Source organism: Littorina saxatilis, linkage group LG12 (genome assembly GCF_037325665.1).
Source record: "Littorina saxatilis isolate snail1 linkage group LG12, US_GU_Lsax_2.0, whole genome shotgun sequence".
Taxonomy (NCBI): domain Eukaryota; kingdom Metazoa; phylum Mollusca; class Gastropoda; order Littorinimorpha; family Littorinidae; genus Littorina; species Littorina saxatilis.
The window spans coordinates 67299674-67311488 of record NC_090256.1 but is presented as its reverse complement, the minus strand read 5'-3'; the positions used below and the strand labels follow the sequence as shown (position 1 = coordinate 67311488).

At 39.1% G+C, this 11815-nt stretch overlaps 1 protein-coding gene across 1 annotated transcript in view; it reads right to left on the bottom strand.

Annotated features, from left to right (window-relative positions):
• Nucleotides 1–7473: 7473 nt before the first annotated feature.
• Nucleotides 7474–11815, bottom strand: part of LOC138982618 (peroxisomal carnitine O-octanoyltransferase-like) — a 26640-nt gene continuing 22298 nt past the window's right edge. The window contains exons 14-16 of the mRNA XM_070355950.1: nucleotides 10521–10614; nucleotides 9873–9992; nucleotides 7474–8267 (exon numbers count right to left, since the gene is read on the bottom strand). Of these exons, the coding sequence (XP_070212051.1) occupies nucleotides 8138–8267; nucleotides 9873–9992; nucleotides 10521–10614 (344 nt within the window). The 3' untranslated portion in view covers nucleotides 7474–8137. The remainder of the gene's footprint in view (nucleotides 8268–9872; nucleotides 9993–10520; nucleotides 10615–11815) is intronic.

Genomic DNA, 11815 nt, shown 5'->3' with positions numbered 1-11815 from the left:
TTATACAGCTGTTCTGACCTTGATTTGTTGATCCAAACTTACAAAATGACAGTTTTTGCGTCGATGTGTTGATCTCGGGTTTTGATAGCAGACGCCGTTTCTAATGCGCATTAGTTTTGCGCAGGCGCCACACTGACTTTGGAAAAAAACCTTGATTTGACAACACAGCTGTTAAAGAGCTTTTTATTAGTTCATTCGTATACAACAAAGAGAAGTTTGAGGTTTTTTAATTTTGAACAAGACTACTTATGAAGAAGACCAAAACACAACATCAACGGAAAACTAGAAACAACTGAAGAACTAGGATGCAACAAGGGGAGGAAAAGAGAACAGCTAATCCGTACAACGCGAGCAGACGACAGCGAAGTTTTCAATTTGGGTGAATGGCATTCATACTTGTCTCGTCATGAAGCGAATTTTTCAACCTCAGTTATAAACGAGTACATGAATGTTAGTGCCATGGGTTGTACATCAATACTTCAAAGGGGAAGTGGGGTATTTAGTGTGGAGTTACGAGATAAGAAAAGCCGAATGCGAAAGTTTGTGTCAGTCGGCAACTGAGCTCACACAGGCACACAAAAACGTCTGTTCAGTTTTACTCCCCTGTTTGTACTACATGTACATCTTTCGACTTTAGGCATTTTGTGGTGTTTAGGGACAGAAAATAATTGGTTGAGTCCTGTTTCATCGGGAAGTTAGCAGAAAAGGGTATGCTATCGACATTTGTAAAGCTGAAAAACATTCCCGAGAAGAATTTCAAGTTGTTAGTGAATGCTGTTGTCGATTGTTAACATCGTGTGGTACAGATGGGTAAAGCGGAACCATGCGTCTTTGTTATGCTTTTGGATATTGGCAAAAATGGCTGACTTCCGTAGCATAATGCTTTGATGATGTTGAGACCATCCAATCACAGCCCCCGAATTACCCCACGTGTCCATCAGAGTAGCTATATACACACCTATCAAAAGGGGACTCGAACGCAGAATATTAAAAGTTTGCTGAAGTTTTGTGTCAAAATGTACCATATGTACACACACTTTGCAGGATCACATGGTAAACATACAAAAAAACTTTTACACAGTAACAGGGAACATATTAAAGCAGCTGGTCAAAACTGGATCATTGAAATTGATTTATGAAAAGAGAAAAGTGATTTTAGGGTAAGTCGCGTAAGGTAAAAATACATTTAGTCATGCTGTCAAACTCGCTGAATGAAACTGAACGCACCGCATTGTTTCACCAAGACTGTATACTCTCTTAGCATCGTCAGTCTACTGCTTGTGGCAAAGGCAGTGAAATTGACAAGCCAATATAGCGCGGTAGTAGTTGCGCTGAGCAGGATAGTGTTGCTTTTCTGTAGAAATGAATAAAAGTTCTAGCTAATGTTCATTGCTAAATCGGTTATTACCAACATCATTTAACAGTTTCTTGTTAAAGAAATAATTTTCACAGGAGTTATCTTCCTTCCTTGGGAACATTCTAGATACTTGAGCAGTCAGGATCCGGCTTCGCCGGGGTGATTCTGATCTCCCCATCAGACATGCCTGCATAATCAGAGTTACCTCCATTGAATGTATAAACCAAGTAAGAGTTATCTCCCTTTGCTTCTAGAAATTTCCAGATCTGTCCGGTCATTTTTACATTTTGTCAAGTTTTGACTAAATGATTTAACATAGAGGGGGAATCGAGACGAGGGTTGTGGTGTGTGTGTCTGTCTGTGTGTGTGTGTGTAGAGCGATTCAGACTAAACTATTGAACCGATCTTTATGAAATTTGACATGAGAGTTCCTGGGAATGATATCCCCGGACGTTTTTTAAATTTTTTTTCGATAAATGTCTTTGATGACGTCATATCCGGCTTTTTGTAAAAGTTGAGACGGCTGTGTCACACCCTCGTTTTTCAATCAAATTGATTGAAATTTTGGCAAAGCAATCTTCGACGAAGGCCGGACTTTGGTATTGCATTTCAGCTTGGTGGCTTAAAAAATAATTAATGAATTTGGTCATTAAAAATCAGAAATTTGTCATTAAAAATGGTGTTTTTTTAAACGATCCAAAAACAATTTCATCTTATTCTTTGTCATTTTCTGATTCCAAAAACATATACATATGTTATATTTGGTGGGGGGGGGGGGGGGGGGTTTCAACTGACTGCACAGTTTTGTATGTCATAAATGCAGTGTTTTGCTTAGGACAAAGCCGTAACAAGCCTTTCCAATGAGGCATTTTTGGGGGAGAATATCGACTACCGAAGACAATCAAGGCCACACATGTTCAAATTTTGTCTCTATTGACACATTAATAGACACTTCTGACAAAAACACTGACACACATGGGTTATAGGTATGTTATGGAACCATAATCTGCAAAATTATCAAGTCTTTTAAACAATTTGATCAATTTTGCACTGGCCCACCTGCCCTTAAAATTGCTAAAACAACATGTTTCTTTTAAAATGTATTGTTCAGTTATCAAATAATACCAAACTAAAGGTGAATGTATACTTGATGAGAACTTATTGTATCAGGTGCCAGGACACTTGTTCTGCACAACTGTTGCTGTTTTTATTTAGAGTGCTTACCTCCCTTTGTTCTTAGATTTTGTCGTAAACACTTGGTTATGGTTGACTGTTGTAAATATGAATGGTTATGATTAAGCAGGGGCTCAGTTGACCAAAAGAAAAGGTATCACTGAATAAAAATGTTTGAGCCTCAAAGCATTATCAATCAAAAAAATAGTTACCACAACACAGTTTGCGACACCTGTACATAAAACTGCACAAAAGCGCCAGCCAAAACGCACACAGACACTTGATCACATGTAATTATATACATTTTGATTGCACTGAAAGGCTGCATCAACTGACAAAAATGTGTTGTTCCGAAAGAATACCCCCTTAATAAATGATAAAATACAGTAACCCGTAAAGTCCTACAAAGACAACAAAATAAAGCGAACAAAAACTGTGATTGGGGATAAAATAATCAGAACTTGTCTACATCAAAGTGAAAATGTGTAAAAACATCAAAGATGAGCAAATCTATGGAAATCAAGAAAAACAAATGCTCATAGGAATTGCCTTCGTCATAAGAATATTAATCGTTTCAAGTCAAATTGCCTGCTGAACTCGTGTTATTTAATGATCAAGAACATCATAATTTCATTCTGATCGACCCAACATTGATCCCATTGCGGCCTTGGACTTTGCGAAGCATCGAACAGACCTTTGTCTAAAATACTTTTAAAAAAATAAAGAAATAGACAAACACATTTTTTACCCCAACTCGCCCCTGCTATGAAATTAAAATCTGAAAAGGGTTGACCAGACTTGGGTCATATATGGAGGTCGTCTAATCCTAGAGGTGTATCAAGTTTCAAAGCCCTAGTTTTAATAACAGCCATCAGCCCATCCAATCAGGCAAACACTGCTCATTTCACTAATTATTTGGTTGAGCCCAAAACGACCATATGCACACAACAAATGTTAAACGTGAAGGCTGCAACTATTACAATATCTATAATGATGATTCTACATAACACAGCGATACAAAATGTTCTGGTCTTACTAAATTAAAACTGGTCCAGGCATAGTCACACAGGTTTAGGTGTCATGTACAAACAAACAAAAGGCACACTTCACATCAATGTCTATCGTTAAAAACGGTTTTGAAAAAAATCTGCTTCTTTAAAAGGCACAGCTAAAACTTGCATGTGCTTAACAATCAAGTACTAAAGACAGACATTGTTCTTTGCAAATTAAGCACAATTCATCTCCATAAAAGTACATTAACAAAAAAGAATAAACAAACAAATTTAAGAAAGGCACAATTAAGAGCCTATCGCTTTGTTTTCCCATCCATCATGCCTAGAAAGAGCATATTAAGCTTTGCTACGGTTTATTCCAGAAACTGAACATATCCCCTCAGAAAGCAAGCTTGGTAAAAAATAAATGGCCCTTACTAAACCATACCGAACTAGAGTAAAATTAATCTTCACAGAAGGAATGTTTTTATAAAGTACATATAAAGTTTCATGAAGTTGAAAACTGGATCTTCTTCTTCTTGGCGTTCGCAGAGGTTACACAATCAGTCCAGCACTGGTGATAAATGTTGTCGTTTTCTCCAACTCCTGTCGACTGCCGTATAGTTTGGTCTGCAAGGGAGTTGGTGACGGCCACACTTCTTTTCGTTCCTCATCTAGTAAGGGACATCGCTGTAAGATGTGTTCCGCTGTTTGGTCCTCTTGACCGCAGGCACAGGTTGGTGATGGCGCCAGCTTGAACTTTCGGTTCATGTGAGGAAAACTGGATTATCTGGGTTAACAATAACTTGAAATTGAATGTCAACAGGTATACTCTGTACATTTCTCTGTACTGAGCCTTCCAAACCAAGGTTTAAACAAGTCGCGTAAGGCGAAATTACAACATTTAGTCAAGCTGTCGAACTAACAGAATGAAACTGAACTCACTGCATTTTTACAGCAAGAGCGTATACTCGTAGCATCGTCAGTCCACCGCTCGATGCACAGGCAGTGAAATTGACAAGAAGAGCGGGGTAGTAGTTGCGCTGAGAAGGATAGCACGTTTTTCTTTATCTCAATTCTTCTTAACTTTCTGAGCGTGGTTTTAATCCAAACAAACACATCTATATGTTTTTGGAATCAGGAACCCACAAGGAATAAGATGAAATTGTTTTTAAATCGAATTCGGAAATTTTATTTTAATAATAATTTGTATATTTTTAATTTTCAGAGCTTGTTTTTAATCCGAATATATTATTTATATGTTTTTGGAATCAGATAATGATGAAGAATAAGATGAACGTAAATTTATATCGTTTTAAAAACAAATTATTTTTTTTACAATTTTTAGATTTTTAATGACCAAAGTCATTAATTAATTTTTAAGCCACCAAGTTGAAATGCAATACCGAAGTCCGGCCTTCGCCGAAGATTGCTTTGCCAAAATTTCAATCAATTTGATTGAAAAATGAGGGTGTGACAGTGCCGTCTCAACTTTTACAAAAAGCCGGATATGACGTCATATACGTATATATCACACACACACACACGTACACACACCCTGCAATTTGTGTGGGGTGACATTCTTTTCAACGATGACATTTTTAACCATTCAGATTCTGGGAATTTGCATGCAAGCATGTCTTTCTTCTTTTTACATTTAGTCAAGTTTTGACTAAATGTTTTAACATAGAGGGGGAATTGAGACGAGGGTCGTGGTGTATGTGTGTGTGTCTGTGCGTGTGTGTGTGTGTGTGTAGAGCGATTCAGAGTAAACTACTGGACCGATCTTTATGAAATTTTACATGAGAGTTCCTGGGTATGATATCCTCTGACGTTTTTTTTCCATTTTTTCGATAAATGTCTTTTACGACGTCATATCCGGCTTTTTGTAAAAGTTGAGGCGGCACTGTCACACCTTCATTATTCATTCAAATTGATTGAAATTTAGGCAAAGCAATTTTCGACGAAGGCCGGACTTTGGTATTGCATTTCAGCATGGAGGCTTAAAAATTAATTAATGACTTTGGTCATTAAAAATCTGAAAATTGTAATTAAAATTATGTTTTTATAAAACGATCCAAAATTATTTTTACTTTATTCTTCATCATGTTCTGATTCCAAAAACATATAAATATGTTATATTCGGACTAAAAACAAGCTCTGAAAATTAAAAATATAAAAATTATGATTAAAATGAAATTTCCGAAATCGTTTTAAAAACAATTTCATCTTATTCTTTGTCTGTTCCTGATTCCAAAAACATATAGATATAATATGTTTGGATTAAAAACATGCTCAGAAAGTTAAAACAAAGAGAGGTACAGTAAAGCGTGCTATGCAGCAACCGCTACCGCGCTAAATAGGCTCGTCACTTTCACTGCCTTTTGCACTAGCGGCGGACTAGAGTCATTGTGAAAAAATGCAGTGTGTTCAGTTTCATTCTGTGAGTTCCACAGCTTGACTAAATGTAGTAATTTCGCCTTACGCGACTTGTTTTTTTTTTACAGATGACATGTTTCACAATTGTACACACAAACTCACATCTATCATTGTGCTGTCATGTCATTCAGTATGAAAACCTAGAAAGCTGCACTTTGAATACCTTACAAAAGGTGCTGTAGAATGTTCAAGAGATGCTGGTAATTATGTAAAGTCCTAAATCTCCAATCTTTAACACAGGCCTTTAGTCAGCCACCACATACACCAAATTCACAGAAAAGACACCCTAGGAAAAATGACAATTATAGAACAACAATCACACAACTATATCCCAACAATGAGAAAAAGAAGCTTTTTGGTCTGTAAGATTTGAAATAAAAGGTCGTCTTTTGCATTTCACCGCTTCAGTTTGAAGGACGGGGCATTACTGAATCCTCATTGCAGTGAAACCCCCCAATCTTAGATTCACAATCTCTATAAAATTACCCCAATTTTAAAGATTCCCTCTTCTTTAACCTTTGCCGTGCTTCCTGGGTTCACCTGTACCCAGAGACACACTAAAATCATTGTAACTCTGGAACCATTAAAGGTATCGTTTTGAAATTTTAAGTATCTCTCACACACCTAATTTGCTCTCTGTCTGCAAATTTTTAGTGTGTACATGACAAAACATTAAAATTAATTGATTATGATAATTTACATAAACACTACCGATGGCGCGGGTTCACACAAACCCATACTTTTAAAGAGTAGTAGTGATTGTAACTATCCCTCTGCCGACGGCGCGGGTTCTGCTACACCCATAATTACCAAAGCGGCGGAACAGTGTCTGTCTGCCTGTTTGTCTCCAAGAGACTGTCTGTCTCTCTGTCTGTCTGTCCGTATCTCTCTGTCTGTATGTCTGTTGTCAGTTGCTCTGTCTGTCTGTCTATCTGTCTATCTGACTGTCTGTCTATCTGACTGTCTGTCTCTGTCTCTCTCTCTGTCTTTCTCTTTCTCTCTGTCTCTCTCTCTCTCTGTCTTTCTCTCTCTCTCTGTCTCTCTCTCTCTCTGTCTCTCTCTCTCTCTCTGTCTCTCTCTCTTAGTCTCTCTCTCTGTCTCTCTCTCTTAGTCTCTCTCTCTGTCTCTCTTTCTTAGTCTCTCTCTCTCTCTTTCTTAGTCTCTCTCTTTCTCTCTTTCTTAGTCTCTCTCTTTCTTAGTCTCTCTCTCTCTCTCTTTCTTAGTCTCTCTCTCTCTTTTTCTTAGTCTCTCTCTCTCTCTTTCTTTCTTAGTCTCTCTCTCTCTCTCTTTCTTAGTCTCTCTCTCTCTCTTTCTTAGTCTCTCTCTCTCTCTTTCTTAGTCTCTCTCTCTCTTAGTCTCTCTCTTTCTTAGTCTCTCTCTCTCTCTCTTTCTTAGTCTCTCTCTCTCTTTCTTAGTCTCTCTCTCCTTCTCTCTCTCAGTCTCCTTCTCTCTCTTTCTTAGTCTCTCTCTCTCTCTTTCTTAGTCTCTCTCTCTCTCTTTCTTAGTCTCTCTCTCTTTCTTAGTCTCTCTCTCTCTCTTTTTCTTAGTCTCTCTCTCTCTCTTTCTTAGTCTCTCTCTCTCTCTCTTTCTTAGTCTCTCTCTCTCTCTTTCTTAGTCTCTCTCTCTCTCTTTCTTTCTCTCTCTCTCTCTCTCTTTCTTAGTCTCTCTCTCTCTCTTTCTTAGTCTCTCTCTCTTTCTCTTTCTTAGTCTCTCTCTTTCTTAGTCTCTCTCCCTCTCTCTTTCTTAGTCTCTCTCTCTCTTTCTCTCTCTTTCTTGGTCTCTCTCTCTCTCTTTCTTAGTCTCTCTCTCTCTCTCTTTCTTAGTCTCTCTCTCTCTCTCTTTCTTAGTCTCTCTCTCTCTCTCTTTCTTAGTCTCTCAGTCTCTCTCAGTCTCTCCCTCCCCCTCTCCCTCCCCTGCAAGAAGTCGGTGAAGGGAGAAACTCGATGCACCCACTGAAGTAGCGCTGTGGGTTTCCCTGAACCCACCCCGTCGTTAGAGAAATAAACTGTAAAAACCCTCTTTCAAATGTATGGGTTCAGACAAACCCGCATCGTCGGGCGTGTGTAGTCAAAAGCGGCATCCGGCAAAGGTTAAGACCTGAGTTTTTCAGATTATTTGAGGTCTTAAATAGGCGGGTTACACTGTATTCCAAACGTTGAATGCACTGCCGCTGACATCAGAGACGGGCCATAGATGGCGTGTCAAGGAGCTGTCGAATGTCGGTCAAGGCATTGTGGATCGCATTGGTAAACGTCTTGCTGCTTGTATCCTTGTCAGCGGTCCACGATGTCACACAGAAGGTCACTCTAGAAAACACACGCATACGACTTTGATCAAGTTTTGGTTAATTTTGGCCATGATCGAGGGTTCATACCCATCAACAACGCTTGCTGACAGAAGTTTAATTTGGTGGTAACTTTCAAGGTACACATTTAGTGTCATATCTTACTGTAGAAAACTATAGAAAGCTATAAGGCCCAGTGATTTGAATTTTGAGGATATGGTATTTTTGCTGTGTGGAAGAACGAACATTGTCACTTTGTGCTGTTCAATACTTTGTTTAGTTTAACCGAGGATACAGTACAAGAATTCACACACACACACACACACACACACACACATACACACTCTCTCTCTTTCTTGATTTCTCTCTCTATTTCTTAATTTCTCTATCTTTCTCTTTCTCTATTGCTTTTCATTCTGCCCCTATATCTGTGAGCAGAATGTCATATTCTCCTTGCCCCAAACTCACTTGTCATCACCCATACAGAGACAGACAATACTCAGTGACTCACTTGTCATCACCCATACAGAGACAGACAATACTCAGTGACTCACTTATCATCACCCATACAGAGACAGACAATACTCAGTGACTCACTTATCATCACCCATACAGAGACAGACAATACTCAGTGACTCACTTGTCATCACCGAAACAGAGACAGACAATACTCAGTGACTCACTTATCATCACCGAAACAGAGACAGACAATACTCAGTGACTCACTTATCATCACCCATACAGAGACAGACAATACTCAGTGACTCACTTATCATCACCCATACAGAGACAGACAATACTCAGTGACTCACTTGTCATCACCCATACAGAGACGGACAATACTCAGTGACTCGCTTATCATCACCCAAACAGAGACGGACAATACTCAGTGACTCACTTATCATCACCCATACAGAGACAGACAATACTCAGTGACTCACTTATCATCACCCATACAGAGACAGACAATACTCAGTGACTCACTTATCATCACCCATACAGAGACAGACAATACTCAGTGACTCACTTATCATCACCCATACAGAGACAGACAATACTCAGTGACTCACTTGTCATCACCCATACAGAGACAGACAATACTCAGTGACTCACTTATCATCACCCATACAGAGACAGACAATACTCAGTGACTCACTTCATCACACATACAGAGACAGACAATACTCAGTGACTCACTTATCATCACCCATACAGAGACGGACAATACTCAGTGACTCACTTATCATCACCCATACAGAGACGGACAATACTCAGTGACTCACTTATCATCACCCATACAGAGACAGACAATACTCAGTGACTCACTTATCATCACCCATACAGAGACGGACAATACTCAGTGACTCACTTATCATCACCCATACAGAGACAGACAATACTCAGTGACTCACTTATCATCACCCATACAGAGACGGACAATACTCAGTGACTCACTTATCATCACCCATACAGAGACAGACAATACTCAGTGACTCACTTATCATCACCCAAACAGAGACAGACAATACTCAGTGACTCACTTATCATCACCCATACAGAGACGGACAATACTCAGTGACTCACTTATCATCACCCATACAGAGACAGACAATACTCAGTGACTCACTTGTCATCATTGATGCAGTAGAAGACGCCATAGCCATGGGGACACATGGGAGCCACAGCTCCGAACACTGTTGTGTAGCCGATGCAGCTCGTTGACAGAACATAGTTACCGCCTCCGCCACTGGGGATTGAGTTGGCAAATATTTTTATTTGAAAAATGAAATCAGAAACAGCTGATTTCCAAAATAAAGAATAACAACAAAATATTTGTATGGAACATTGAATCATAGACAAAAAAACTCTCCAGAAACTCTGTCTATTGAACTTTGAAGTGATCTTTATTTTCTATTAGTTTACCATGGGTGGAAATGGTCTCTTAAAACCTCTCCCTGATTTTTTTCTTGAGTCAATAATACAAAAACAAATGTTCAAACTTGAAAAGAAAAAAAGTAATGGTGCTTGAAATCTGCCTGAACACTGAACACTCCTGATTTTTTTCAGGGTTGAGGAATAGCCATATGAATAGCCTTTAATACTTCCGGAAAATGAACACATCTGCTACATATAAAGACTGAAATCTGGCAGAAAAAGTCAACAAAGTTATGAAATCACACCATAAGCTGGTAATAGAAACGTAAGTGTATGTCCTTAATAAGCAAACGATTTTAGAAAATGCAAGGGCAATAAAATAACGAACATGTTGACGCACCTTTTGAAAAATGCTGGGTGCTGATAAAGCTGGGGCAAAGGTCGTCCTTCCTCCCGAGCCACCATGGCAAGACCAAACAGATGACGGTCACAGCCTGTCAACGTACAAGAAAATTATAATCTTTGTGCAATCAAGGCCTTGTAAATAAAATACAGTGGAACTCAGCTTGTTAAGATCCCCCAATTTAAGACTTCCTCCATTATTAAGACCCTGTTTTCTAAGATTTTCTGTTCATAAGGACTGGGTGGCCGAGTGGTAACGCACTTGCGCTCGGAGCGAGAGGTTGCGAGTTCGACCCTGGGTCGGGGCATTAGCAATTTTCTCCCCCCTTTCCTAACCTAGGTGGTGGGTTCAAGTGCTAGTCTTTCGGATGAGACGAAAAACCGAGGTCCCTTCGTGTACACTACATTGGGATGTGCACGTTAAAGATCCCACGATTGACCATGCCCCCGGACCCCCCTAGAAGTCTTGGCGCTTCGCGCCTGCGAAACTTGGCGCTACGCGCCTTGGAATTTTGTTTTCAGTATTTTTTTTTTCTTCAGTTTTCATGCCTGAAAAGGGTCTTTCCTGGCAAAATTGTATAGGCATAAATAAAAATGTCCACCAAAATACCCGTGTGGCTTGGAATAATAGGCCGTGAAAAGTAGGATATGCGCCGAAATGGCTGCGATCTGCTGGCCGATGTGAATGCGTGATGTATTGTGTAAAAAAATTCCATCTCACACGGCATAAATAAATCCCTGCGCCTTGAATATGTGCGCGATATAAATTGCATGAAATAAAAAATAAAATAAAAATAAATAAAAAATAAAAAAATCCCTGCGCTTAGAACTGTACCCACGGAATACGCGCGATATAAGCCTCATATTGATTGATTGATTTTTAAGACCCTGTTTTCTAAGATTTTCTGTTCTTTAACCTCTGTAAATTTACCTCTAATCAAAGACTCCCTTCATTTTAAGACCCAATATTTTTCTCAGATTTGTTTAGGTTTTAAAATAGGGGTTCCAGTGTATAAAACAGTGAGTGTGGGCTCTACCACATCAAGTCCTGAATAAACAGCAAATGGCAACACGTACATTTCTGCAGGCAGTTCTTCCATCCAGAAGTTTATCTTACTTCATCAAACTATGTTTTAGCCGTTTCAAAATTCTACAAACTTCAGTTCTACTAAACTTAACTTCTGCCAAGACTGGAAAAAGTGGTCCATTCAAACCGCTAAACAGCACAACCATATAACGTGAACTTTGAAGGGAAAAGCGTGTACTTGTCAATTTACGCACTTGAAGTCAGCC